The sequence below is a fragment of the Rattus norvegicus genome, chromosome 18, assembly GCF_036323735.1.
Source record: "Rattus norvegicus strain BN/NHsdMcwi chromosome 18, GRCr8, whole genome shotgun sequence".
NCBI lineage: Eukaryota > Metazoa > Chordata > Mammalia > Rodentia > Muridae > Rattus > Rattus norvegicus.
In genome coordinates, this window is record NC_086036.1 from 53,827,969 (window position 1) to 53,853,246 (window position 25,278).

Below are 25,278 nucleotides of genomic sequence, written 5' to 3' on the forward strand. Positions count from 1 at the left end.
CCATCCTGAGCCACGGACCACCTGCTGCTGTAGGAAATTCGCTGCTGCTAACCCGTGAGGAATGACTCTGGACAGTTTTCACAGGAATCTGAATGCTTCATAGGCTTCAGTGAGACTGAATCACTTCGTGATGAAGGCTCCCTGCTCCTTCTTGCTCACTTTCCCAAGGGCACAGATCTCCTGATGTCTCCTCCAAACTCCTGGTATGCCCTGGCCTCTGTTGGACAACGGCCACTGCCAAGGATGGCACATACCAGGCGTTTTCCTTCCCCCTCAGCCATGTTTCATTCCTTCACACCCTCAGACCTTTGCTCAAACAGCAGCATCTTCATGACTGTTCAATCACGAATAAAATTTCATGACAGCATTTTATAAACTCTGCTTTTTTCCTGTTGATTTGATCATGTTTAGCTACAGAGGTTTATAAGCTTCTCGTCTCTTCTTTGTCTCTAGTACAGTTTTTCCCTGAGCAAGGATCTGGGTGTCTTTGGTTTCAGTCTCTATGCCCATGCTAGAAAAACAACAACGCAAAAATTAAACTTCTGAATTAATGATTCTGGCAAAAGTGGTACTTTTTGTGGAGGGCGTCTTTACTGCTGAATTTACTAGTTGAATTTACTTTACAAGTTGAATTTACCAATCTATTCCTCTATAACTTCAGGTTTGGCAAAACATGGGAATATGTCTTCTTTGTCTGAAGACTACACAAAAAATCTTTCATGATGACTTTGGATATCATGTGTCTTAATTGATACTAATATTAAAGGTCTATCTTGCTATAAGGCAATGGTTTTAAACCTATGAGATGTGATTCCGTTGGGCGGGTGGTTCAAAGACCTTTTCACAGGCTTTGCTTAAGACCATCGGTAAGCATACATATTAACGTTACCATTCATAATAGTAGCAAAATTACAGTTATTAAGTAGCAGTGAAAATAATTTTATGGTTGGGATCAGCACAACATGAGGGGCTGTGTGAAAGGGTCACAGCATTAGGAAGACTGAGAACCACTGGTATGAGGTGTAACGTCTCATCCAATCTTTTTTAAATTTGATATCCTCTTTTCTCAACACTATTCATTGTGTGCTCAGTCACCTTCCTTATTAATTACATATTATATATATGCATTATTTTGCTCGACTTTCTGTTGAATGTCTTTGGTGCATGCTAGGCCCCTGACAATCAAGAAGAAGGAGAAGAAGAAGAAGAAGAAGAAGAAGAAGAAGAAGAGGAGGAGGAGGAGGAGGAGGAGGAGGAGGAGGAGGAGGAGGAGGAGGAGGAGGAGGAGGAGGAGGAGGAGGAAGAGGAAGAGGAGGAAGAGGAGGAGGAGGAGGAGGAAGAGGAGGAGGAGGAAGAGGAGGAAGAGGAGGAGGAAGAGGAGGAAGAGGAGGAGGAGGAGGAGGAAGAGGAGGAAGAGGAGGAGGAAGAGGAGGAGGAAGAGGAGGAGGAAGAGGAGGAGGAGGAAGAGGAGGAAGAGGAGGAGGAAGAGGAGGAAGAGGAGGAGGAGGAGGAGGAAGAGGAGGAAGAGGAGGAGGAAGAGGAGGAGGAAGAGGAGGAGGAAGAGGAGGAAGAAGAGGAGGAGGAAGAGGAGGAAGAAGAGGAGGAGGAGGAGGAAAGGAAACAGTCACCTGTTGGTCAGTGTGCTTGAGTGATGTGTGACTCTACCAGATCTCTCCTGTAACCCATTTCCTTCCTCCCTCTCCTACTCACTCCTCACATCTCATTGGAACATAAGTCATCTTATATAGAGACAAAGATGCCAGAGGTGTATAAAAAGAAAAAATAACCATCTTTCAGGGTTTGAGAGTTCTCTGCCTTTGGGGAGAATCTTTCAGAGATGTTTTCTGACTAAAAAAAAATAGTCCTTGAGTTCTGTTTCTCAGACCAGAAAGCTGATGATACAAATGCTGTAGTAAATATTTTAGATATTTTTGTCATGCTTTAGTATTCAGAAGGGCTAGCTTTTCTCTGCCTTCCTAATGTTGGGAAAGCCATTGTCACCGCATCCACTCATGCTTGACTTTTAAGTTTTCATCTTATTCTTCCATAGGAACAGTTGAGTACATCCCCACTCTAGAACGACTTCTGTAGAGTCCTTCCATGAACAAGGGAATTATTTCAGTTCTACTCCCTTACCCCGGACTCTCGCTTTCCTAGATCTACTAAAGTCTACAGTCTTGATGACCAGATTAGTTCAGTGCAGCGGCACAGAATAAACCACATTTTAATGAATATAGAATGTGACAGAAGACCCACTAGCTGTGTATCCAAATGTGCCAGTCAGGGAGGCAGCAGAACACATTTCAGGAGGAAGTAAGCGTCCTAAAGAAGTAGGCACATACCAGGCGTTTTCCTTCCCCCTCAGCCATGTTTCATTCCTTCACACCCTCAGACCTTTGCTCAAACAGCAGCATCTTCATGACTGTCCAATCACGAATAAAATTTCATGACAGCATTTTATAAACTCTTGTGAGCCAGTTTCCTGAAAAGTACAGGGACACTAGATGTGTCACATCCTTCAGATGACAAGTCTGAGGAAAGAGCGGGAATGGTGACTCATCGGGAGCCAGAGAGATAGAGGTTACAAATATCTATCACCATCGATGATATGGGAGAGCTTCCTGTGAAAATGAAGGTCGACCAGCTAGCTCTCTGTAATGTCCCTTTTTATTCTTTACCTGGAGAGAGTCCCCAGGCCCTCCCACAGAGGTCTTTTCAGCTGTTAAGTAGATTAGTGTTAGTCAGTCAGTTTCCCCATCTGTTGTGATAATCCAGAACAACAACCTCTGTAAACTGGGTTATCTTATTTTCTCAGTATCTCCAAAAGTTATAGTAAGTTCCTGGTGAACACCAGACATTATTATTGGTGGATATAGTCTGCTGGCAGACTCAGGCATGAAAAAAATAACAGAGCCACTTAAAACACAGTGAACTAGGAGACAGGGGGATTAAGTATTATTTATTATGAGATCAAGAAATAGGTTTGGATATGGCAGTGCCAACTTCCTTCTTCAATAAAGGGAATGCATCCATTTCATCTTCAAAGTTCTAAGCTTTCCAAAGGATTTAGAAGATGTTGGTTTTCATTACTTTTGTGTTGCTGACCTCTAAGTTTTCATTGTCTGCCCTTGCTAACAACCGTCTTCCCCTACTAACCACTTCATATATGGGCTTCCCCCTGACACATAGGTGGGGCATTTATTATTTATTTTAAAATTAATTTACTTTTGGAAATCTGAGTAAAAGCAAATAATTTTAATCCTATTGTGAAGAATTTCTCTCCCCAGGTTTATTAAAGCAGAGTTGTAATTGCAGCAAAAAGACTATGCCAAAATGTATTGGGGGTTTCACAAGCATAAATAAGCACATTTGTTATCTTCAGACCCCAAATGACAAAATGCTGTAAAAATAGGCCGAGGCCAAACACTCTTCAGAATAGTTTAAAACGGGCATCTGACACACACACACACACACACACACACACACACACACACACACACACACAAATCACTAGAAAGGAAAAATCTCAACACAGCTTTCCTGCCCGCACAACACACCAAGGCAGAATAAATGGCTCAGGAATGTTAGAGAAGATACAGAAGGGAAGAGAGGGGACAAGCAAGGACATTGGGCACCCGCTTGTTTCTATTCATGTGCAGGGCAAGGCAAGCCAACATGACATGGCTGCAGAAGGAAGAAAGCTGGGCAGCCCAATGGTGAGCATCGTGCCGCACGGAGGTGCTTAGTCCTCAGTGCCTCGTCTTCATTTAAGCCACACAGATATTTATATTAATGAATGTCTGAGGTAAGTGGCTGAGCCAACCTCCCTTTTGGATGTGAAGGAATCATTTACTCCACTGAAGAATCATTTGCCTGCTGTCTGACGGAACTAGGACATTGGGTTTTAGAGGCAAGCTCGCTCAGGAGAACTAAGACATGGTTGTAGCTGCCTTCATGAGGGATTTTATGGAACTGGGCTCCTAACCAAAGAGAAGGGAGAGATGATCTTCTTTATACACACACGGACAAATACATAATACATACATACATTCATATATACATACATACATATACATAACATACATACATTCATATATACATATATACATATGTATATACATGCATATATACACATATACATACACATATATACATAATACACATATACATACATATATACACACATAATGCACATATACATACATATATACAATATACATACATACATATATACATATATGCATACATACATACATACACATATACACACACACATACTACTTCCAGATTCGGGCTGAGAATTTAGGGCTTGAGCTGTAGTCTATATTGAGCATGAGAGGGGAAGCCTATCCTTTAGCAGAACCTACCAGACCAGCACACAACACACAACAGCCTCCATGAAGACACCAAGGCACAGGTTCCAAACATTAAAGAGATGAGCTCTGTCCTCTCCTTGAGTTACCCCATAAGCCATTCATGCATAAACGCATATAACTTAGGAGATCAAGCCTTTTAGAATGGAAGGATGGTGTTCTGAGAAGTGAGCAGACATCTTTCTACTTCAAAAAAGGCAAAGGTTCCCTAATCTCAGAGCAATAGGTCAACACAAAGGGACAATGGCAGAGGAGGGAAAAGTAGCATGCCACATTTAATGTCCTACTTGGACTAACAGTGGCACAGACAACAAAAATGAAATTATTTTTTTCAAATGGAGGTGGGCATGGTGGCGCAGTCCAGTAAATCCAGACTCTGAAAGTAGAGGCAGGAAGATTGTCACAGGTTTAAAGCCAGCCTGGGCTACACCGTGAGTTGCAGGCAACCAGAGCTATATGGTAGCATAAAGTCTCCAAACACACACTCACACACACACACACACACACACACACACACACAAACACACAAATAATTAATTATGCACTTTTAGAGGGAAATGAAAACTGGTCTAATGAAGAAAAAACAATCTGCTTGGATGAGTTTCCTCTTTCCAAAGACTTCCTTATTCTGGTTTCACAGTTCACCTAGTTTTTGAACTTTGGATCCTGCTCATCAACATTTATTGGTCAGGAATCTGATATATTAGAAATAAGTCTTAGATCTGGAACAGAGTAGTGGAGAAGGAAGAATTTCTGTCCTTGGGAATCTTATTCAAGCATTTGAAAGCAACAGTCACATCACAGTTGTCGAAAACCACCAGCCTCCAGTTGCAGTTTCCTAGTAAGAATTCCATCTCCCCAGTGACTCAGACCCAAGAATGCTGTGTCCTCGTAGATTTGATTTGACAAAGGAACTTAAAAAGTGAGAGGTTTCTTTTGCATGAACAAAAGCATGGGACTTCATGTAGTAAAAAAACAGGAAAAATTTTATTAGAAAAATAAATCTGCTAATCCTCCACTTTACATTTTTAACACCGAAATTTAAAGACCCACGTTTTGATAGACAAGGGTAAATGCTGTGGTTGCATTCTTATTTGAAACATCCATCAAATTTAAACTTATGACAGCACTGTATTAAAGGGAGTACGCTTCAAAACCTGACATTGGGTATAGCCACAGCTCTGGTATTTCAAGGTACATTTTGATACTGATTGAATTAAATAATTTAAAAAAAATACTGCTTGCTCTTTTGTATACAGGAACAGTATTACCCAAAGAAAATTGATAATAGCTACTTTTAAGACATCTAAATAAATACGCTTTATAAACAAGTAAAGCTTTCACAGGGCCTTTAGGTTTTGAGCCTTAATCAGCCCTTGTTCCAATTCCACCATTCCCACAAATCACAAATACTAAATCATATAATTCTCTCTGGGCAATGTTTAAATGGAGTTGGCTGCCTCGGCAGGAAGTAAGCCAAGACGCGACTGGATTCAGGGCTCTGGGTGGTGCCTACATTCTATCAATAACTCCCGTTCCCAGAGAACGAGGAGAGCAAGAATAAAGAGTGGCCCTGTCTTCCTCTGAGCTGTGCCTTGGCTCTGCATGCTCTTTTGATGAAATTGATGGAGAAAAGACTTCTTCCATTTTCGACTAAGAAGAAACTCATTGTTTGATGTGTAACGGAAACGTCACAACCACTAGAATCAGTCGGTGGCTGTGCCTTCTCACCTACAATCAAAGGCTGGCTTCTCTTCCCCCATGCTTGGATAGAGCTTGGAGTTTATTCCAGAAGTTAAAAGTAGAGGGGAATGAAGAATAAAATCGATAGTATAAATGCCTCCAAAAACCTAGGAGGATTTTGGAATAGAAGCACCATTTCTGCAGACCATTTAATGTTTGATTCACTTCCTGTGCTAATTCAGAATCCCGTGTCCTTCACTGTGCAAGTATTTTTCTCCACCTTTTCACTGCAAGTAGACTGATGACTAATAATTGTATCAAAGTAGCAAAAATCACTTGGATTTTATTAAAAAAAAACAGTGTCAGAGAAAACATATTCGTTCCTCGAGGTAATCAACGACATCTTCCTCACCTCCCTGCTGTGAGGAGTGTGAGATTGTCTGGCAATGGTGTGAAATGGTCAGACTGTAGAGATGAGTTCAGGCCGACTGTAAACAGCAGAGGAACATGGAAAGCAGAGGCTGATGCTACCCAACAACTCATGGATTGGGGATGTGCTCATGGCGCATCCTTGCTCGTGCGAGCCTCGATCTCCACACACTACCTCTTACTTCCTCACAGTGCTTAGACTCCCATTGACCTTGTGCAATTAAATACTAGGTTTTTCATCTTCCCATTTTCTTGTCTACGTAGATGGGCATGCTGCTTTGTAACTGACCACCATGAAATAACTAACGCCTGCCTATGATAAAAGAAGAATGGGGGACTCCGAACTAGAGTAAACGAGGATGCTCTTCCACAGCCAACTAGAATAAGTTACATGGTGCAGTCTTTAGGTATGACCTTTGGGCTACATGGTGCCTCAGGGGATAAAAGGCCTGTTGTATAAGCATGGAACCTAAGTTCAGATCTTCAGAATCCGTCTAAAGGCTGATGTGCTAGCATTTCTGTAAGTCCCCCCATCCCACCCCCGTGCAGAGACGGTAGAGATAGGAGTTCAAGAGACTTGCCTCAAATAAGACGGAAGATGAGGGCAGACACCTGAAGCTAACCTACCCACACATACCATGGTGTATATACAGCAAGGGGTCAGTATGCTACTCCTCACCTCACACACACACTCACAACACACATACCATGGTGTATATACAGCAAGGGGTCAGTATGCTACTCCTCACCTCACACAGGAGCACGCACACACGCACACATCACATACACATCACACACTTACACAACCACACACACATCACACACACATACCATGGTGTATATACAGCAAGGGGTCAGTATGCTACTCCTCACCTCACACACACACTCACAACACACATACCATGGTGTATATACAGCAAGGGGTCAGTATGCTACTCCTCACCTCACACAGGAGCACGCACACACGCACACACACACACACAACATACACACATCACACACACACACAACATACACACAACACATACACACAACACATACACATACCACACACACACACTCACAACATACACACAACACATACACATACCACACACACACACAACATACACACACACACAACATACACACAACATACACACAACACACACAACACATACACATACCACACACACAACATACACACAACACATACACATACCACACACACACAACACACACACACAACACATACACAACACATACACATACCACACACACAACATACACAGAACACATACACAACACACACACACAACACATACACATACCACACACACACACACACTCACAACATACACACAACACATACACACATACCACACACACACAACACACACACACACACAACATACACACAACACACACAACACATACACATACCACACACACAACATACACACAACACATACACATACCACACACACACACACTCACAACATACACACACACATACACATACCACACACACAACATACACACAACACATACACATACCACACACACACACACTCACAACATACACACACACATACACATACCACACACACAACATACACACAACACATACACATACCACACACACACACAACATACACACAACACATACACATACCACACACACACACAACATACACACAACACATACACATACCACACACACACACTCACAACATACACACAACATACACACACACACACTCACAACATACACACAACACACACAACACATACCACACACACAACACACACACACACTCACAACATACACACAACACAACACATACACATACCACACACACAACATACACACACACACTCACAACATACACACAACACACACAACATACACACACACAACATACACACAACACACACACATACCACACACACAACATACACACAACACACACACATACCACACACACAACACACACACAACATACACACAACACACACACATACCACACACACACACAACATACACACAACACATACACATACACACACACACAACACACACACAACATACACACAACACACACAACACATACACATACCACACTCACAACATACACACAACACATACACATACCACACACACACCACACACACACACACACACACACACACACACACACACACACACCACACACCACACACACTACAAATTTACCTGTGATAAAATAAATTGATCACAGTAGAGTAATGGCTGAAAAAGTTTCAGTACTGCTAAAAAGCATTCTAAACAAACATGATCCTTGAAGCTACATGCATCTAGAAGTTTTGTAATAAGGACACAGACTTTGTTCACAGATAAGTTAGAACAATAAATGTACTCATACTGAAATGAATTCACAGACGAAATGAAAATTACCAGAGGTTAACTGACTCTCCCCGCCTTGTAGGCAGTGAGACTAACCTTGTCTTCGTTCAGGTCAAATCCTTTACGGCTACAACATATGGTTCTAGCACCAAATGTTAAGGGGTGCACCTTCATTTTCATATTAAGATGAAGAATCGTGATTATGTTCATTAGTTTTAACCATTCCAGATGCATCTTATTTTTCAAATTCAAATTCAGCACCAGGCTTGTGCCCCTGGACCAGGCTTGTGCCCCTGGACCAGGCTTGTGCCCCTGGACCAGGCTTGTGCCCCTCTGCGGGGCTCACACCCACACACACCCTCTCACCTTCACATTTCTGTGTGGTTTCACTCTGCTTGTGGCCAGCAGGGCATCTGCATTCAAAAGAGCCCACTGTGTTGATACAGTTTCCGCCCTGGCACAATCCTGGAATCGCCTGGCATTCGTCAACATCTGCAAGGAGAAGACATTTTAAACATAAACAAAACTGATTTCCAGACATGCCTTAGTGGGTGTCTTATGTGCAAGGGAACATGCCCTCAGGACACCAGGGCGAGGAAAGTGGACCCTCCATGCTTGTTATCAGCTTAACCCTGATGCTTTCCTCTGGAGAAAGATGCCTGCTGGGGACCCACCTGTGCTGGCCTGTGGACAATCTGCTGCTTAGTTACAGAGTGCTTCTTACTGTGTGCTCCTACTGTGTGCTCTCCTGGTTCTGGCACTGAGTTCATTCCTATCTTCTCCACATAAAGTGAATGCCCCCAATGTGCTTCCTAATGGAGCTCAGTGACTAAGGACCTTGAGGATTCAAAGCCACTTGATCTCTCTGCGGTTGATCTAGGACAGAAGTCTTGGACAGGGCATACATACCCCTGCTGTAAAGAGCACTCCATGCTCCACGTCCGTAAGTCATGAACACTTGGTCTTCCCTCTTTCCTGCTACAACTGTTCCACTTTTTGCTACTACTATGTCATCTCTTAACTTCCCTTAACCAAACAATAGCAAAAGTACACGACTTTCGCTCTTATCGCTTCAGTTACTTGCTACTAAGTTTTTTAGAGTTATTATTTTCTCGCTTGAAATCTATGAATGTATATCCCCTAAACAGTATCGCACTGTGGTTAGTGACCTCCCATTTAAAGCCTCAGTTTTAGATGGCCAAGAGCTCCTGAATCTTACACTGTGTGTTGACCTCACCCATTTAGGAACAAATGTTAAAGCTTTAATATTGTCATGGGGACATTCACGAAGTAAAAATGAAAGTTAGCAACAGATAAAATGCGAGAGTTTCTAAGAAATGTCAGATGAATTTCTTCAGGTGAAAGTGAGATGGGTGTTAAAACCTAAACTCAAAATAAAAGGCACTCGAAATAGTAAGTGTGTGGAGGAATATAAAGTGTTTCTCTTATTTTGGTAAGTTTAAGAGATAATTGTTGACTGTAAACAAAAGTAGTGAATAAAAGTATTTTGTAGGTTATAATAAATAAACAAAAAGAAAACAACCCAACGCACTGCCGAACAGTATAGAGAACACTATAGAGTGAACCACAGCGCAGCACACAATCCACCAGAAATAAAAGCTGAGCAAACACCGTCAACCCTATAGAAGCAGGGAAGGGGAAGTATGGAAAGGAAAGCAGAACAAGCGGGGAAAGTGAAACACAGATTTCAGCATGATAATGTTCACGTTTACATGAAATTCGAAGGGCGTAACAATCTAATCTAAAAGGCTGAGATTGTGATATTTTATTTTGAAACACAGCGTCTCAATTATATGCTGTTCACAAGAAAGCCACTTTGACGACTTAGAACGGAAGGAGCCTAAGGTAAATCAAACAATATCTGGTGACAAGAAGTCTCCCGCGGCAAATGTAAGGGCTTGCCATGAGAAAGGCCACTGAGGATTGAAAAACTGACGTTTTCTAATGACCAAGGATTCAGTTCATTTAGACGTTCAACTCAATGCTAATCAGGCACGTGTCCTATGAGACATTAAACACCCAGAGAAAATGGAACCTCAGCAGACAGAATGAGAAATGAAGACAACAATCCTACAACTGGAATGAAAATTTTCACACGTGTCTCTTTGGAAAAAATAAAATGAATGGACTGAAGGTCTCACAGGAGATACAGGACTTGGTTTTCGTTCAAGCTCCTCACCCATCTGTACCCATCACACACCTCAGTGGAACAGACTTTCTTCTCAAATACACACAGAATACCCTCTCTAGTGAAGGTCATGTGGAAAGGCTTATTACATAGAATTATACATATGAAGGGGGGATTGCATTCACAAATCTGGTGGGTAGCGTGCTTTGCATGCAAAAGATTGTGTGTTCCATCCCTAGATTCTCAGGGGTGTGTGTGTGTGTGTGTGTGTGTGTTTGTGTGTTTGTGTAAACCATAGAAAATAAGCTATGTCAGCACAAAAGTTAAGCTAAAAGCAGACAAAGGTCAGATATTGGAATTTAATAATATATTCTGTAAAAATACATGGATCAAAACAGAAATCAAAACTTGAACACGTTTTTAATTATATAATTAAAATATATCCAATAAAGCTTGTGAGCGGTAGCTAAACTGGTACCTAGAACTAAAGGCGGAGCAGTAAAATGTTTCAACTGCAAAGAGTAAACTTCATAGCCAATGACCTAAGCTTCCATATTCACAAATTTTAAAAGCACTAAGTAAATGTGAACTCAGTAGAAGTAAGAGAATATAATAAAGCACAAGGCCAAAACCCAAAATAAAACAAAAACAAAACCCAACAAGACAAACAAACAAACAAACAAAAAACCAGAGAGGTAATCACTCTGAAATCTGGCCTTCTGGAAATATAAGTACAATTGATGTTATCTCATCAATATTAATCACAGATATAAGGAAAACTTAGTAATGTAAGTACTGACAATAAACACATCGCCAAATAGTCAACGAAGATGAGAAAAGACGTAAAGTGTGAATAATAGAAATTCAAAAATTAAGGTAAAATATACAAGTCTGTTGAAAGTTACAAATGCCTAGGCTCACTCAAAAACAAACAGATATTGAGAACAAAGTAAAGGGCTGGAGAGATGGCTCTGCGGTTAAGAGCACTGGCTGCCCTTGCATGCAGGCATACATGCAGAGAGAGCTCTGATACAGAAAAAGAAAACATAATATGTTAAAGTAATTTCATTCACAGTTTGATTATATTTACACAAGAATACCTCATCCCACTGCACCACTGAAGCTTATGAAAGATTTAAAGGAAAAGATGGCAGAAATTTCATTCCGATTCTTACAGCAAAAAAGATGGACATTGTCCTGTTGATGTAACTAAGAAAGCATAACTCTGACATCAAGGCCAGACCAAGGCATTCCCGAAAGAAATACAGGAATAAAAAGAATGGAATTTGATAGTCTCTCTCTGAAACACAGAAAGTTTTCATGAGTCAAACTTATTAATATACAACAAAAATCAATGTAACAGGACCAGAGTCAGTTTATCCCAGTAATTTAAAGGTTTTCCTAAAAGTAGATCACAGTATTAATTAGTATAGTTCATCATATTAACAAATTAAAGAATAGGAGGCAACATCATTCTATAGATGTAGAAAAGCAAGTAACAGAATTAACTCACACTCATGATTCTAAAAGCCTCATTAAGACAGGAATGTAATACCACATCTTTAACAGAAACTAAGAGTGAGAACTTGTTTCAAAATACAAAAGTAATTACATTCTCACTGAATGATACATGGTATCTTTTAGACCCCCGAGGTTCCTGAGAGGGAAGTATTAAAGAAGCAAAATGGAAATAATCTATTTAGAAGCACACAGCAGCACTGTCTGCAAACACAAGAGGCGAGCCCAGACTTCCCAACGACATCTTCAAGATCTCAGACAAGCAACACCGAACAATTCAGTGTCCACTACCCAGACTGTGCCGCGTGTTTCTGCTCATTGTTAATTCATGCTCATCCCATCCATTCCTATAAATGTCGGATGATTCAAACCGTATGCAAAGATTATATGCAATTAAGGAAAATTGAAGCAGCAGCCTAACTCAGTCGATTCAGTGCCTTCTACTAAGATTATAAACAATGTAACAAAGCTATGTTAATTATTGTTTATGAAAATGCATTCTCCAACTTCTCCAAGGACTCTTGTCCTAAAAGGACAAACTCAGTAGAAAAACTACCATTCGGTGGCACATTTTAAGTTCTTGCCCATATATGGACAAATGCAGTCAGTATAGACATAGTATATTTTGTATAGACAAAAATGAGGGCTCATTTATAGGCATAGGGACCAAGGACAAGGAAACAATTATATTCAATAATGTTTAACTTTTTTTGGTCACCAAATAGACTCAATTCATTTTAATTTTTATGAGTGTTTTGCTCGCATGAAGGTGTACCATGTTTATGCAGTGCCTATTGAGGCCAGCAGAGGGAGCTGTCTCCCCTAGACCTGGAGTTACAGGTAGGTGCTGGGAACGGAATCCTGAGTTCTAAAGAGTTGTTACTGAGTAACAGTATTGTTACTTGCTGAACCGTATATCCAGCCCCAATGCTACTATTATTACTATTACTATATTACTATTATCATCCGGTAGTCCTCATAGTCATCGTCATCATCACATGTGTTTCCCATTCTCACACCTTCCCTCAGTCTCTGTCAGGCATCACTCAAACTTCTATTAGAGCCATTCATGTTCCATTTCATTTCTTGTCTTCCTCATTCAGCCCCATGTGCTCAAACCTTTCTATACAGAGACTAAGGAAATTGCATCCAAGTACAAAAAAAAACAGATTATCCTCCGAAAGGTCGGTTAGCACAAGACCATTGGCCTCGCTGTGTTTTGTTCTATGAGTGAGTTATTTGAGAGAAATGCAAATCAAGGTGAGGGATTTCCTTATTTTAAAAAGCAAAAGAAGGGGGCTGGTGAGATGGCTCAGTGGGTCAAGTGCTTGCTTGGGGAGAGGGCTCAGATGGACAGATGCCTTTTTCTTAAGTTTTTTTCTCTTTTAGCCCCTGCTTTTCTAAGTTTCTTTTCCTGCCACTGTCTGTTATTGTGATGATCTGAGGTTAAGGATTGTCTCAGTACACTGTTTTCCTCTTCAGTGGGACCTTGGGAACCCTGGAGCTAGGAATCAGTAGGTCCAAACAAACACAAATTGAGCAGCTTTTAGGATGATGTTGCCCCCCTCCCCCCCCCACACACAATTAGGTTTTTAATTATTTAGAAGCCGGGCCCAAATGGCTTCCCGACTCCCAGTGCTCCTCACTGATCCTAACCATCCCTTCAGAGTTTCATTTAGCATTGTGAGCTGTTCTTAGTGAGCATCCTCTTGGTACTTCTGCAAGGCTGCCAGGCTGGACAGGGGTTAGCCTGCTGTCTTTAACAGAGGTTTTCTGTGATTGAGTTTTAAGTAAGGTTTTGGATTGACTAGGATTTGTGTTGACAGAAGGTTTATTTAAGACTGGCATTCATTAGGTGTTTATTGTTAATTATGTGATTACTTTGGTCCGTGTAGACAGCCAAGATATATGTACTTTGGCTATAACTAATTTTTTTACTAATTTACATTAATCAAGATAATAACCTCTCAACCGTGAACTAGAATTTAATAAACAAATTTCATCAGCAGGTTTTCACGTTTTGGAACAGACAGAGACATTTAAAAGTTCAATACTTCACTATCGATGACGTAGATCATTAATTGTATTACTTTAGCTTAATATAACTAAAAATTCGAAATGGAGACATTTATTTTCAACCACAGCAGACAAAAAGTCATGTATTAATCTCAAACAAAGTATCATTTCGAATTCAAATATATGCATGTGTTTAGATAAGAACACAAGCCCTAAGAAAATAGCAGAAATTTACATAGGACGTGAAAGCCATGAATATTAGGGAAAGGATTTAATTCAGCTATTTTTTTAAATTTATTTTTTTGTACTGGCTGGTTTTTGTGTGTCAACTTGACACAACCTGGAGTTATCACAGAAAAAGGAGCCTCCCTTGAGGAAATGCCTCCATGAGATCCAGCTGTAAGGCATTTTCTCAGTTAGTGATCAAGGGGGGAGGACCCTGCCCATGGTGGGTGGTGCCGTCCCTGGGCTGGTGGCCCTGGGTTCTATAAGAGATCAAGCTGAGCAAGCCAGGGGAAGCAAGCCAGTAACTAACATCCCTCCATCGCCTCTGCATCAGCTCCTGCTTCCTGCCCTGTGTGAGTTCCAGTCCTGACTTCCTTTGGTGATAAACAGCAATGTGGAAGTGTAAGCTGAATAAACCCTTTCCTCCCCAACTTGCCTCTTGGTCATGATGTTTTTGTGCAGGATTACAAACCCTGTCTAACATTTTTATTTTATAAACACTGGTATGTTGCTTTCAGATAGCCCTGAAGCAGGAGTTACAGACAGTTGTGAGCTGCCATATGGGTGCTAGGAACTGAACCCAGGTCCTCTGGAGGAGCAGCCAGTGTTTTTACATGCTGAGCCATCTCTCCAGGCCCTTATTCAACTACCAACACTCTGTCTTCACTTGTTTTAGAATAGCTTACGTTTAAGGGATGGCGTGAAATACCTTTGGTTACTTAGTGCAGTACTCAAGCACATCAGTAAGGGTGAATGACGGATGAAGGAGACCGCACACCACTAAGTGTGGATAGAGGACAGGAACAGCTCACTCTGCCCTCAGCATTAAAGAAGTCAATGATTACCCGCTGAGCACCCAGGTGAGGCAGGCACGCCAGAGAAGCTCATCATCCAGGTCTAGACTATTCTCACAGATGCAATTCAAGCTTAACAAAACCTTGCTGTTTTCCCCCACAAATACGTTTTCTAAAGTACCATCTTAATTTTCTGCTATCTCCCATTTTCCACAGTTACTGCTTGTTACAAAACCATGCTTCGCTCATTCTCAAGCCACCCACACATTAAAACTTCATTAGGTGCAGACTCTCAGAACCCGCCTGCCTTGGCTGGTATGATCAGTGTTTCGGGGCCTATATTAAGCAACTTTTTAAAATCATTATTATTCACCTTACATCCCGCTCACTGCCCCCTTCCCGGTCACCCCCTCCCACAATCCTTCCCTCTATCCTCCCTCTCCTTATCCTCTGTTAAGCATCTTTTATTGTCTTCTACGGAACTGACATTTGTTTTTAATTTTATAACAATTTCAATCATCCTATAAAAAGTGGCTAGTGCTACCGTGTGTGTGTGTGTGTGTGTGTGTGTGTGTGTGTGCGCGCGCGCGCGCGCGTGTGTGTGTGTGTGAGAGAGAGAGAGAGAGAGAGAGAGAGAGAGAGAGAGAGAGCAAAAGAAAGAGAAAGAGAGAGAGGGGGGAGTATGTCAGTGTGCTTTTTTTTAAATATCTCACCTTTCCTAAATTTGGTAGAAGTATTCAGGAAATAACATAGGAACTTAAAGAGAAAACAAAATCACAGAAAGCAGCAGTCTATGAGCATTCTAAACTGAGGACTGACACATAACTGAGAACTTCCTGAGCAAGTTGTGACCTTGAAATGGAGCCAAACGTTTCATTTCAATGAAGCCAACGTCTCCCTTCTCCAGACATTTCAATCGTGCGGCAAATTTCATTTCGCTCCCATTGCTGAGCTAATCCTTTCGGGTTTTGAGACAGAGGAAGTACTAACATTTGTCTCTGCTCCAGAAGCAAAGCCAAGCAGGGAAGCCCTGGGAGGCGTCACTAACCCTTGACGACTGAACCTGAGCAGAGATCTCTTAACAGTTGCACTTTGAAACACAAGGTTTCAGAACATTGAAGGGGGAAAAAAACTGTACACGCAGATGAAGAGATTCAATAGTTTGGCTGAATGACTTTTTAAACTGAATGATTTCTTTCCTTGAAATGTTAAGTTCTGAAAGATTTAGCTCCTGCCACCATTTCCTTGCTCAAAGGGTGTTTGCTGCATTTCCGTGTGTGCACTCACACTAGGTAGACACTGTCTTAGAGGCCCGAAGCATACAAAGATTCCTGCCCTCATAAAGATTATATTCGATGAGCAGGGAACCCAGCCAGGGAAGAAAAGAAGTGTATTAAAAGTTGGAAAGTGGTGTAGAATAGTGAAAAAGAATCATTATAAAATCTATGAATGGATTATTTTATTTTCAACAGTTATCTCTGTCTATGGTGTCCTATGCATACTAATTACACATATTAATTACATTATGTTGCATATATAAATATATCATATATAATTATTAAGTATATAACTATAATTATATACACATATAATTAATTGGTATAATATAATACTAATAAAACAAGCATTTAGCACAGCCCTCCTGCTTGAGATCTAATCTGTAATTTTTACTAAAATACCACAGTAAGTCCACAACTGACACGACCTTCATTCTTGCTAAGTATTCAATTTCTGATCTGTGGACTTGTATTGTGACTCCCTCATGGATCCCGGCGCTCTCTTTTGAAGACTACTATGATTAGTCTGCGATTAATTAACACCAGTTTACTCAGTGGTGCCTTACATGAGTGACCTGATAGAGCTGTTTCCAGGGTTTTGGGCTAACAGCACCCACATGGGATGACTGACTGATGAGGTGTAATTCTAACCGCAAAGTTCGTTCTGATTCCCCTACTTGCACAAAGGGCCTCAAGGTAAGTTTTAATCAGTGTTTTAACGATTCTGTGCCTTTTCAGAAAGACTTATTTTTCCCCTTTGTAGGTAGGTGCACGCTTCTGTGTGTCTTCCAAATGGGGGCAGGGAGGTTTGGATTGCCTGGCGCTCCAGTTACAGGTGGTGCGAGCCTCCTCATGTAAGAACACGGAGCCAAATTTAGTTCTAATACCCTTAACCACTGAGCCATTTCTACAGCCCTGATTTCTGTGCATTTTAACAAAAAGTCTTATCACACGAGGTTACAATGGAATTTTTCCATTCATGGCATGGTGTCAGTACTTGAAATGTTCTTGGTTTAGGGAGCATTTTGAAATTTTGATTTTTTTTTCAGTTCAGGGTACTATCCCTATATCCTAAACTACAAAGGTAGCAAAAATCTTTTGATGCATCTGTCGTCTGTCGTGATGCGTCTGTCTGTCGTGGATACTTTACCGAATTGGGTAGACTACCCATGGTTTATTATTCAATTGAGCTGAGGCTGCCTGCACATCCTCAGCTGCGATTCTGACACAGGGGACACCGGTCTGCTTACCACACCATGATATCTGCTCAGCAGTCTAATCTCGTGTTTACTTCTGACACTACTTGCTGAATTCAGTCTAAAAACAAGCTCTAACCTTGCACACGATTTACTTCAAATAAGTTATTCTAATTCCAGAAGCAATACCGTTTCTATCGAGAATGCAAAAGGCATCTCAAACTCCCATTCAGCGACTTACTAGAAAGAGTATTGCCAAGCTCTTCAGACGGATTTAGTTTAGATGACGTCACAAAAGTAGCCAATGATTGGCAAGAGCTCTGTTGGCTGAAACCTAGTAGATATAACTGGTGAGAAAAGGTCACTTGAGGTGGACACTGTGGCTGTAGGAGCCTCAGGTCTCAGAGCTGCCTTCGGTGTGTACCAGAGCCACTTATGAGGCGTCACAGAAGATTATCTGGAGAAAAAGACATCATGGATCACGGAGAAGAGAGAAGAAATTAGTCTCTACAGCAGAACTGTGCCATCTGGATACAGGCACAGAGACGCTCGCCCTCTTATTATAGAATTATATATTCTAAGTAGTAGTTGACTTACCCTGACATGCTCCAGTGCGGATGTTGGGGATGAAGCCCCGGCGGCAGGGCTGAGGCTGGGCTGGGCACATCTCACAAGGATGACCCCAGGCTCGCCCAATGGTGGCACAGCACAGCGTCTTCGTACAGACGATGCCTGTCAGCTGCCCCTGGCACATCTGATTATTGACTTGAGTGAAACATGGGCCTGTCCTGTAATCTGTAATGAGAATGAAGGGGGATGACTTTTATGAGCACACACCAATCTTAGACCCCACTTAGACCCACTTAGACCCCATATGCAGAAACCCCAAACTCTTCCTTTCCTCTGAGCAAAATGTCTAAGGACAGAAGGGCAGTTGAGTTCCACTTAGAAAATTTATAAGTTTCCAGTCAGGAGCCGTGTGTTAAGAGACCACAGTGGAGTGTGCTTTGCGAATGGATGGTTCATGGCACTCAGACGTGTTGTCTTGGCTTGGATCATTTTAAAGAGTTAGTAGCCAGCATTGTAAAAAATGGAACATTTTGCGAGAAACTTGTATTTCAGGCTTTTCTTGAAAAATTGAAGGTTCTAGCTAGGCTAAACACAACACACCACACGGAAATCATAGGGTAAAGAAGTTTTCCTGCCAAGGCTTCTCCTACTTTAATGCTGACCCTCGGTGCTCATTCAAATGCCCCGCCAGGGCTCTGAAGGCATCAGCATTAACTATTACTCCTTCTTACCCCGGAAGTATTTCCTTTGCAGACCGAGTGATCAAGAGTACAGAAAGCTAAACTGATCTGATGAAGATGTCTTCTGCATTCCAAGAACATATTTGAGCAGTCTAAACAGTACATAAACCATCTCTGCATCAGTCTGCACTTGTATGGTTAGCTCCCTTAGAAGACACGCTGAGAGAGACCTGCAATCATGGGCTCTTCAAAGGCTAGTGAATGTTCTATCCTCCTTGCTCTCTACCAAATGACCATTGTCCTGCGCTGCGGTAGATGATGGGCAAAGTCTGAGTGAATGACAGTAGGTGCATGATGTACAGGTAACCTATGACCTTCCTGTGAGGTCCTGACTCTAATGAGGACTTGTCAGGTCATCCCTACACATCAAAATGTAAGGTCCGAGGCCAAGCTCTCTTGGGGTTACTTCGTAGCCCACCCCTAAGACTCGCTGTTCCAGACTCAGTATATTTAGTGAAATGTTCAAGAACTCCACATGCGTTTCAAAGCCCGAGGGCTGAATCAGACTGCAGTCGACTCAAAGGCTGGCTCTGGGTATTTCTAGCCTACTTTCTCCATGTTGTAAATTTACTTCGGTAAACATTCTAGGCAACCAGTAAACACTCTTGTAGACAGAACTGAATTGCCAACAAGACAGCCTTTGAGTGTTACTGATGCTGATTTGTAAGATGTCAGAAGTGTTTCCTAATGACAGACTGATGTAATGACTCCCATTGACCCTGAACATGTAAGTGGAGCACATACAAAAAGAGTTCTCGGGGCTGGGGATTTAGCTCAGTGGTAGAGCGCTTACCTAGGAAGCGCAAAGCCCTGGGTTCGGTCCCCAGCTCAAAAAAAAAAAAAGAGTTCTCTTTCTAGAAAGATTGTATCTCATCGTTGACTAAGTCTTGGGGAATACTAGATGTCTTGGGCTTCCATTGCAAAGATTAGTGGTATGGTTTTTATGAGAAAACTTCTACTGTGAAAATCAATGGATAAAATGATATTCAGAATGACATGTATAATGTTATATAGGATATAAAGGCTACAAATGATCAAGCAGAACTTAAAACCACATACAAAAGTTTTTAATGAAAAATGAGGCTTCTTCGTAAATAAGAAATGGATATTTTGAAAGCGCAGTGCAGTTTGAGAGCTAACATAAAGATAATTAAATTCAACATAATGAAATAAATCGAGAGCAGGTATTTGGGCACAAGCTGGATTAAGGTTTTTATATGCTTGCAGCTTAACTTCTACAAAAAAATAGCTCATTTTAATCCTTCTTAAGAACAGCAGATGTACTGGCTGCACACTACATTCTTGAAGAAAATTCTTTTTTATGTATATGGGAAGATATACCGGCCTTATGAATAAGCATTTGCCAGGTCATAACTTTTTAAAGTCTTCATAAAACCCGTATTTTGCCATTTTAAATATTGGATTTGTGGTTTTCAATTATATCAAGTTCTGAACATATAGGAAAACTTCATTTCTCACCAAACGGTGGTAAAGTTATGACTTCTCGAGATGCATGCATAAATATGTATCTTCAAATTCTTTAGGGTTTTTCAGATCCCCAGGGAAGAGGCCTGTGGGCTTTCCTCTAGGGAAGCAAGGGGCCAGGAGACCCATGCCTCCATCTAACCACAGCGCCCTCAAAATGTGAGCCTCTTAGCGAATTGCTGGTGGATACAAGCAGCTGTGTGTCCTTTGCAAATGACGTTGTTAGTGGAGTGTAAGAACGTAGGCAACCTTAGGCTCCCTTCCCAACCACACAGTTTCTGCTTCTTCCTTACTGTTTATACCTCCCTTTGCACCAACTATGCAGAATCTTACTGGGATGACACTTTTCTTTCTCACTTAAATAGCTTAAAGTTTTAGATTCCCAGTCTTAGCTCTGCACACAGCAACTGTCACCAGGTGAAAACAAGAACAGTGTTGCATATTGAAAAGGAATTTAAATTCCTGGGCAGTTTACTCTGTTCCTAAATTCTATGCATATCTTGGCTATGAATGAGGATCCTAAAATGCTCTAACTGATCTCTTGTAGATCATGGACTCTCTTTATGAAAGTTTCATCATAGTAGAATATTATTGTGCACTCCCGCAACCATTGGGAGTCAGGATGAGAGCAGAGTACAGGAATGTCCCATTAACTTAGGATGTTGGAGCCGTTGGGTGAGAAACGGTTGACTTCCTCCTTGGGATATGACCAATAAAAATTTGTTAAAGGTTAGTCCGTGGCACTCAAATACTGCTAATTTTATTTTCTAATATCTAGCTGAAATGCTACTGAATGAGAATGGTATGCCATTTCATTTAATATTTATTTCTCAAATTTATTGTCTTATTCTTTCTTATTGCAAGCCAGTGTGCAACTGCATGATGTGGGTGGGAGGGGAGAGTCACGTGTAACGCTGCTCACATGTAGAGGTGAGAAGAAAACTTGGAGTCAACTATCTCCTCCCCACCTCATGTGTGTTCCAGAGACAGAGCTCAGGCCAGCAGGCTTTCGAACTGGAGTAGCAAGCATCTTTAACTGCTGCTACTCTATCTCTCTGGCTCTTTATTTCATGATTTTGCACATTAGGGCAATTAGCAAACTCATAAAAACAATTGGCAGACTCCTTGCACTTCTTTCCTCTCCCAACGAATTAATGAAGGTATAGATTACATGTCATAAATCTCTCTGTTTACAGTAGATGACTTACGGTGTATTAATTGAAATGAGCAGCTATCATCACACTTCAGTTCTGGAACATCATTGCCACTTCCCCAGCGCCCCTTATGACTATGACTAGTCTGATCCTAGACAACTGCTCTCCAAGCCCTGGCACTATGAATTTGCATTTTCAGGGCAATTCATATAAATAAATGACATCATAGCTTGAATCTGTATATGGGAGTTATCCTTGGATGAGTGGGGAAAATGCTCTAGAGCATGACGGAGGTTAGCTAGGATGCAAAAACACAAGTATGTATCATGAGAGAAGACATGGAGAGGAGGGGACTAATCAAAACACATTGGGTATGAGAAAGCCATACACATACTTAGTATCTCATAACCAAGTTTTAAAAATATATATGTATATATATATGTATATATGTATATATGTGTCACATATATATGTGTACATATATATGTATGTATATATATATATATATATATATATATATATATATATATATATATATATATATGGAGTTTAACCAAAGTTACCTTATGTAGCCAGAAAAAACTCTTCTCAGAAAGTATTCTTTATTAAAACCCCAATGATACAGGTGGGGTACCTCTGAGTTGTCAGTCAAAGAGGCCCCGGAGGCTCCAAAACAATACAAGCTCTGGCCAATTTATTTTGGTTGCCAACCAGAGGTAGATGAGAAGGCCCTACTACTAATGACACTATTCGTCTTGGATGTGTGGTATGCAGAAAACAACTAGGACTGAGCAGAAAATGTCCTCCCTTCCTACTAGTGTCTATAGTTCCAGAAGATGCTATGCAGGCTACTGAAGGAGAAGAGGGATCAATGGTCTTACTTATCTGTGAATATTATGATCTAAGGAGGCCAACCTAAGTAAGTAGTGTATGTCCTAGGGGTTCTACGGTTATGGGGTAACCATTTGCTTTCTCTTTGGATTGGAGATCTGCTTCATAAGACGAAGCACAAACCTCATACTAGAAACCTTGAACTACAAAGACCCTACGGCAAGGGGATCACAGGCCCTAAGGAGGAACTGAATACTGCTGTTTGCCTAGATTGATATAGCATCAGGCTGCCCTGTAAATGTGTCTGCTTGTGCCCATTCTCAGGTTCACTCAGACAAGCCTCTCTGGTTAGGGAACAGTGACGAATGAGATTCATGGTTACACAAGATCCTGAGTATCAGTGGTGGATGGACTCCATGTTTTTCAAAATGTTTGTTTGCACATTAATATGCCTAGCTTTGAGTTCACTAGCTTGTAAGATCTGAGTACTAGGTGCGCTTTTAAGGCATACAGCTGAGTCCCTTAGGGACGGCATCAGACATATGTGACGAACTTGTAATATGACAAGCAACTGATAGGGTAGAGTAATATTCCGGCTACAGTGTAAGAGAAAACCAAAGACTACTTGAAGTTCTCTTAGCATGGCTACTAAAACCTGTTTGTTAATATCTCAGCACTCATGTTTATCAGTCCGTGTGTTAATGCTCCAGCTAGCAGCATTTGCATGACCAAGTGGTAGGAACCACCCAGTGGCAGATGGATGAATAGTATGATGACATAAGTCCATACAACCGAGTATCATTTACCCTCACGAAAGGCGGGGGTGGGGGAGGATGCAGGCACGTGGACTGAAGTAAGTCAGTCACAAGAGGTCAGAAGCAAAGTGACCTCACTCACATGAGACGACCAGAATAATTGAACTCATAACAACGGAAATCATGTCACTGGTTGTTGGGAGCCAAGAGATGTGACCGGGGAGGTAGTGTCTAAGTGGTAAGGAGATGTTAGCTTGATGAAATCAAAAATGGTTCTACAAATGGATGGGGGAGTGGCTGCACAAGAGTGCACATGCCTCACTGTGAGTATAGTTCACGTTCCTGAACTTAAAAGTGACTAATGTCTCGAAATGTATGTGTGTGGACATGAGTTGAAAGCAAATGTTATTTACACAAATAACTAGATAGCTCACTTTCATTTTGATTATTCCCCAAAGATGAAGTCTCCATTTGATCCCTGACACCAGGAGTCATGACCCCTTGGTACCTGGGGTCAACACTGAAGATTCGCTTCTGTGATAAATGGGTAGCCACCTTAGTGACCACAGCTGCATCTTACCTCTAACAGAGACATTTAATACATCAGTGGGATGTGTACTTGGTATAGAAGGACCACTTTTTTTTTTTATGATAGCATCAAAGGATGCATTAGAGACGGGGAGGCAGGATGACAATTAGGTGCTGGCCAATGGTACGAACAACATTCCTGTCCTTGCTGGTTCTCTCCATAAGGATGAAGGCTATCAAGGATGAGCTCCTAACATTCATGGCCTAGGTACTGGAAGTGTGTGCTCTTAAGTAAAATCAATTAACTTACTTAAAGAGCAACCCCCAAAGTGATGCAGATCACAAGCTAAATAGAATTAAGAAGAAGATTAGAGCCACCTTTGAGATAAAGGTTTGAAGAGACAAATCCGTATTTTGACCTGAGTTAACAAGGGGGGAAAGAGATAAAAGGGAAGATTGTGAAAAGTAATGCGTTTACAGCTCTAATTAACAACACAAGCAAAGCGGTCCTGAATATATTTCAGGAAAAAATGATATATGCTCACAAAATAATTACGCATATTCAAGGGAGACTAAACCAATAAAAACGTGTCACTTCCACAGCTCTTATGGGTGCCTTGCCTCAAACACAGTAAAGCCCTTAAGACTGGACTCTGGTGGGAAATAAGTAAGAACTTCCCACATGATTTGCTGAGGGATATTTCGTACACCAGTGCATTGTTGATGTAACTTAACTCTGGTGTATCAATGGTTCCTGAGTGACATGACCACTCGTGCTAAGTCAGGCAAGTCTAAAATATCCCATTCTTCCCCTGAACCTGATTAACTGCCTGACAGGTGATCCCCAGTGCAACATTGTGGTAGACCCATTAAGATTCCTTGAACAGACAAAACACATCCCTGTGCTTCTATACTCCGATTTTCATTATTGGGACCTTCAGGGAAATACTAGAAGAGGAAGAAGTTTGTGAGAGGCCCAGCAGGCATGACCTGGTCCGGCTTGGACATGTGTTGATCTGCACTGCTGAAGTGAACCCTGCCAGTTCTTGAACTTGGAACCTTAAGGATCAACACTGGAAAAGATTCAAGAGTGAATACATCCTCTATGGCCACTCAGCAAAAGGACAGAATGTCGTGATACCATATCAGAAACTGAAATGACCATATCCTAACAGATTTGCAAATCTAAG

The 25,278-nt window shown here is 41.3% G+C and overlaps 1 protein-coding gene across 1 annotated transcript in view; it reads right to left on the reverse strand.

Moving 5' to 3' along the window:
• Positions 1–25,278, reverse strand: part of Fbn2 (fibrillin 2) — a 205,796-nt gene that overhangs the window by 131,772 nt on the left and 48,746 nt on the right. The window contains exons 6-7 of the mRNA NM_031826.2: positions 18,623–18,820; positions 9,217–9,342 (exon numbers count right to left, since the gene is read on the reverse strand). Of these exons, the coding sequence (NP_114014.2) occupies positions 9,217–9,342; positions 18,623–18,820 (324 nt within the window). The remainder of the gene's footprint in view (positions 1–9,216; positions 9,343–18,622; positions 18,821–25,278) is intronic.